The sequence below is a fragment of the Austrofundulus limnaeus genome, unplaced genomic scaffold, assembly GCF_001266775.1.
Source record: "Austrofundulus limnaeus strain Quisiro unplaced genomic scaffold, Austrofundulus_limnaeus-1.0 Scaffold7, whole genome shotgun sequence".
NCBI classification, from domain to species: domain Eukaryota; kingdom Metazoa; phylum Chordata; class Actinopteri; order Cyprinodontiformes; family Rivulidae; genus Austrofundulus; species Austrofundulus limnaeus.
Window position 1 is genome coordinate 2,360,757 of NW_013952409.1, and position 5,900 is coordinate 2,366,656.

Here is a 5,900-nt window from a genome sequence, read left to right on the forward strand (position 1 = left end):
GAATGCCACAAATTCTCCTAAATCACTCGTACGCACAACTTAAGAACAAATCTGTGCGTACGAACGGTTCTTGCATGAGGCCCATTGATCCTAATTTTATGTTATACAAACTTAAATGAAAGTTTATAGAAATAAGCCTTTTTTTCAGTTTATAGATGTTTTAAACCACTTTGATTTTGACCCGACTCAGACTAGTCATTGGCTCGTCAGTCCTCAGATCCTTTTTGTTGAAAAAGCTGTCCACAACAGGGTTCAACAAAACTCTACTTCATTAGAGCTGAACTGCTCTGGTTTCCCTTTATCGATTATAGTTCTCTTGCATTTTGTTTGTTCTGGCCCTTATCTATGCAAAAGAAGAAATCCAGACTATTCTCAGATTCCTATTTCCCATCAGTTTGAGGGCAACAAAAGGTCGAATCTAAATAGCTTGTTAGTCACACAAGTTTAAAAAAAATCCTCACAGGTTCAGCCTGAACTGCCTGTTTTTTTGTCTGCTGGAGTTTCTTCCGAAAGAACGTCCAGGGGTCAAACATGATCATTTGTGCTCATTTGTGCTTTTTCTTTTTTTCTTTAACCCAAGCCATTGATGAAAATGGTGTGGGCGGGGGTGGGGGTGATCCCCGGAGGCGCATCTCTGCTCGTCTGGTTGACAGACAAACGATTGTGAAATCCGAACAAACATTTCACAATAAAATACRTCTGGAATTAAACGGCAACCAGAAGCAAGTAAAGAACGAAACAGAAAAACGACACAAAGCGTATTAAACGTTGAATTGTGTTTTTTGTCCCAGGTTGATACAGCCAAGGTAGGTTCATGTCTGATATCAGTTTGTGAGCTTTGTGTTGGTCTGAACTGAAGTGTCGATGAAAGAGGTCCTTGTAGGCTGTGAAAATCCTGAACTGAAGGTCAGCAGCAAAGCGCCGCATAACTCTTGACTCAGGTTTCACAGCTGACAGGAAGTACGGCAGAACGAAGGAGGAAGAAGGTCAGGTTTTTATGTAAAATATGATCAAGTAAAACTTCTTTTTTTATACGTTTCTGTCATTTCAGCTCAGGTTCCTGACAGTGACGAGCAGTTTGTTCCTGATTTTCATTCAGAAAACTGTGAGTACTTTCATTTTCTCTATGAGTGAATATGATGTGTTTGTCACAAAACATACCTCTGGTCACACGGGGAGATCATAAAAATATGTCAATTCATGTTGACATGATGACGTTCACAAACAAAAGCCTTAAAGTTCCTGTGCCGTGCATGTCCTTCAAATGCAAAAAGTCAAAGAAAACCTCTTTATATTTAAAAAAATGTGTCACGATAAACAAGATTTTACCCATTTTGTCACATAACTGGTATATTTTCTTTTGAACTTGGCTCAGCCAAAYGAAACAGGAAGTGACATCACAGGAGAACTCTAAATTAAAGAAAACTCTCTAGTCTTTTTTTATTGAAACAATATTAAACTCTGACTCTTCTTCATCTCTCCGATAGTGACTCAAAATCTAAAGAAACATCAGCTTCTTCTCTACAGTCCGTGTTCAGCCATTGTAGCACGGCTCTGTTCACATGCAGACATTCCCCTTTGACATCACTTCCTGTTGCATTAAGTGCAAATATCTCAACAACTGTTCATCTCAGTGGCGTGAAAATTTATTTGCAATAAGCTATATGTCTTATCTTTCCAAAATGCATTCAGATTTATGATAAAAATTGGATGTTATAGGAACTTTAAAGACATTAAAATGTGTTGTTTTAAATTTTATCAATGTAWAATGTTTGATCTAGTTGTTTTTTAATTTCCATTTCAGTTTGTTGAGTTTGAATGGCCTCTTCAAGGGGATGTTGGTGAAAAAAAAACATTTAAAATGAGTTTCTTCTGTTCACAAGTCCATCTTCTAATGGTTCTGTATGTCTGTTTAGTGTTGTTTATGCTAGCGTGTTGCTTTCATGGGGCTAATCTCAGACGAATGCAGAATAACCTGAGGTGTGGRATGTTTTCTCTTGTCTCGCTGTCAGCATCATTGCTCTGTTGTAGAAACGTCTTCAGCTTTTCCATCTTTTGAAATGAAGCTTTCTGTGGTTTCAGTTTAAACAAAGCTCAGTCGCCTCTGGCCGTGCGCCTCCAGCTAAAATCTGCATATCGTGAAAAGGAGGTTAAAAAGCTGCGGTCAGTTTCGGGCTGTGAAGTYTGCAGAGGCCTGGGAGGAGATGCTGATGCTACGGCAGCCTCTCTGGAAGAACCAGGAGGCCTAATGACCCAGTCATTGAGTGAATCTGGATCCCAGTGAAATGTGCTGTCGTCATTCATTTGCATGCCTTTGAAAAGCTGAATAGGTACAGCCCAGGAAACCAGTACAAAATTATTCAGGGCCCAGGTACAAAGAGGACCCTTTGTGCACATCGGAAGGTGTAAAATAGAAAAGCAAATTCCTGGGCTGCACAACTGAGCTGTGATTTGAATGGGCTTCCCTCTCTTGTTGTGTGTTTTTAACAATGGCGATTCAGGATCTGGGTGGGAGGACGAATCTCTCGCTCGACAAACACCCCCCCCCCCCCAACTTTTTGTGTTTCCATTCTACACTTCGCAGTCCTCGCCATCCTTAGCTTGGTTAGCAAAGAGAACTTGAAGAGTAATCCCTCCTCCTAAGTGAAAACTGGCAGCCTTCGGGTGCCACTCCAAGCCACTTCCTCCGAAAAAAGGCTGTGTGCGTCTTTTGTGTTCAAACATCGTGTGATTTAACAACCTCTGGGTCACAACTGCTCAGCCCCTCGGTGTCACATGTCCCGGGCAACATTGTGGCCGATTGTTGGCCAACAATGTGGAAAAGGAAGTGCGGCTGAACCTCGGGGCACGCAGGGGTCATGTCGACTTAACCCGCTGGCCTCGACACCCAATCAGCTGTCAGGCCTTTGCTAACGGGTGACCTGGGTGTGATTTGCAGGGTCACGGACGCTTCAGTGTGATGGGCAGCTCCCTTACACGTAGCAGAGACGCTCTCTCTCTCATCGAAAGTTTCCCTGCCGATCACCGTGGGTTATACGGTTTGAAAGTTTGATTGATGGGTGAATGTTTGTCTCGGAACATTCTTGTTTTGTCTGCCGAGCTGATCCTTTCCCATACTTGTGTGAAAGGCATTCCTACTGTCTGCTAAACGCATAATAACAGGTGACTCACCTGTTTTGGAAAGTATACAACGCACGCTGACAAAAGCGGCAAAGCGAAGCCTTTATCCCCCCCCCCGGTGACCGGAGCATGCGGGTAATTGAAGCTGGCGTTGAAAAGCCCTGGTAAATTTAAATGTTGTTTACCGAGTCAGGTTGTTACCTGCATGGGTGTGGTGCCCGTTAAACGGGGAGAAGAAAGCGGCAAAAAAACACATGTCGGAAAGCTAGATTAGAGAAGGTGGAGGGGGCAAAGCGGGGATTGTGCAATACCTGCACATCTGGTGAATCTATCTCATCTGGTCCGTTCTCCTGTAATTCGTGGCTAACAAGCGTGCTCTGTCTGCAGGCCACCACTGAGGGAAGGTTACGCAAACACGCATACTTTCATGTATTTGCTGACCTGACTGTGTTTTAGTGTTTTAAAAGTAATTGAGCCACCTTTATTTTTTCTTTTTTTTCCAATGAGCTCATGTGATTCACTTGGAAGCCCTAAAAGAGGGGTTTGATTTTAATCTCCGGAGGAGGAGGGAGGGTTGCTGCTTGCTTCAGGGGTTCTCCTCGCCTGACGCCAAACCGTCCGGTAGATTCCTTTTGTTTGCTGCCTGCGAGGAAACAAACACAAAGGTGTCCGTTTGAATTTATAGTGCACAAACTTAGTAGAGACAATTTGTACATGTCACTAATTTTTAGTTTTTTTTGAGTGAAGAAAGAGGCCATAAAGCCTCAGCGGGAGCGTTCGCCGAGGCTTTCCCTGCAGCTCGTTCTTCTTTGTTCAAGTATGTTGTTTACACTCGGAGCAGCTCAAGAGATGTGACCCATTCATAAATTTTCTTCCCTGCATGCGTAAAAGGAAGTGTGCCTCCCTATCCCCCCTCCTCCTCCCTCCTCCTCCTCTCCTGCCTCTCAGTCTTCTGCAGCGCTCTCCTTCAGTCTTCATTCACAAAAAAAAAACACTACAGTACTCCTGCTCTCCAAGTGGATACTCCAAATCCCTCCCTCCCTTCCTGTGTCTGTACAAACCAAGTCAGATTTCAAAATCAGAGCCCCCCTCCACCTCAAGCCCCCGCCTCTTTTCCCTTTTCCCTGTACCTCTTCAGGCACACACAGACACGCACACACCGTTCCAAGATGGGAACTAATCCAGTGATTTTTGGTTTGTGTAGGATGATTGTTTAGTTTTGGGCCTTGCAGTAATTATATAGGAAGCTGCGACTGTAGAATGTCGTTACAGTGTTTCAGTTTGGAGAAAAAGCAAGAGGAAGAACAGAGAGACGCTGTTAGAGCAGAGGAAGTGAAACTGAACTTAAAATTTTATCTAATCAGTCAGGTTTGAATTATATCTTCTTTGCACCGTTAGGTTGCAGAYGCTTGCGGATTTCATGCTTTGCAACAACTTCTTTTGAAAAAAATTCACCGTGTAATTTTGGTACTAGTAAAATGCCTTTTATTTGGTATCCTTCACCTTTATTTTTATTCACTATTTTCAACAGGTCAGGAACAAACAGTTTAAAAAGGTGTCCTGGAGTTTTTTAGCCAATATACACGTTCTAAATGCACAAACTCTGGTTTCAAAAACACAACTGTATGCAGACGACTTAGTAGTGTTTAGCACATGTTCAGTAATCAGSATCTGTCGAACTAAAGAGAACAAATTTGTCATCCCCTGATTTTAAGTTGCTTGGCAGTATACTGACTGTTTCTAATGAAGTTAAATATCTTAAATAGCCTGRTGAACTAGTGTCGTATGTTATACGTATGGACAACCAAATGTACTGTCTTGAAAACTTGTTCTGGTAAAGTAAAACTGAACTYGTTTGGATCATGTTGTACCTCACTGTACGGCACATTTATGGTGAAATTATAAAGTCATCCTTCAGTAAGTAGCTTACAATGAACCAAGACTTTTATTAAAGAAGCCCAGATGGACCAGTGCCAGGGAACTGTGTGTCTCTGCTGGGGCCAGTACATCGAAGGCTGTTTTTGTWTTTTCTGTCGACTCAATGAGTTTATTTGAGATTATAGAGTCTAAAGTTTAAAGCTGACTACTGAACTTTGGAAACACTGGTATGATTGTCTCCTGAAAGGGATAGGGTTAGTTATATTCTTTTATTTCTTTATTGTCTTTTTTAAGTATAATGGACCAAGAGTCTACAAATAAAGCCCATCATCAACAGTACAGTGTAACAAACAGTTCTGGCCTCGGTGCTCTCCAAACAACTGTTTTTATAAAAAAAAAAAAACCTAAATAAAGCCTCGAAGCACTTTACAGAACCGAATAAAAAGAGTGCAGGAGTTCCTGGAACTTTTGTCCAACAGTGTCCCGGCGTGTCTTTGAATCTGCACGCTCTGCTTTGTCAYGGATTCACAGCCTTTCTCTTCTTTCGGGCTGTTTTTCTGGGTCCGAACTGGCCCAATCAGGTCGTGTGTGGAACATCAGCCGATGGGCGAGCGGAGCCCTTCCACCATCCCCCTCCCTCCCCTCGCACATGCACGCAGCTCTGTGTCCTTCACTTTTTCCAAAATACAGCTGCTATGCAACCCAGTAAGCAAAAACATCCAGGCGACTCGTCTGCAGCCACTCTGTTTGTTGCAGCGTTTTGTTTAGTTTGGGAGTAAAACGGCTGATTTCTTTCACATGAATAGATGATTCCTTTTGACAACATCCCATCTAAACACATTTGGCCTGGCTCTCTCTCTCACACACACACACACACACACACACACACACACACACACACA

The 5,900-nt window shown here is 42.7% G+C and overlaps 1 protein-coding gene across 1 annotated transcript in view; it reads left to right on the plus strand.

Annotated features, from left to right (window-relative positions):
- The window catches only part of etv4 (ETS variant transcription factor 4), a gene marked incomplete in the record, with an annotated part of 48,870 nt that overhangs the window by 6,758 nt on the left and 36,212 nt on the right, over positions 1-5,900 (plus strand). Inside the window, 1 exon segment of the mRNA XM_014032819.1 lies at positions 1,052-1,105. Coding sequence (XP_013888273.1) covers positions 1,052-1,105 — 54 coding nt within the window.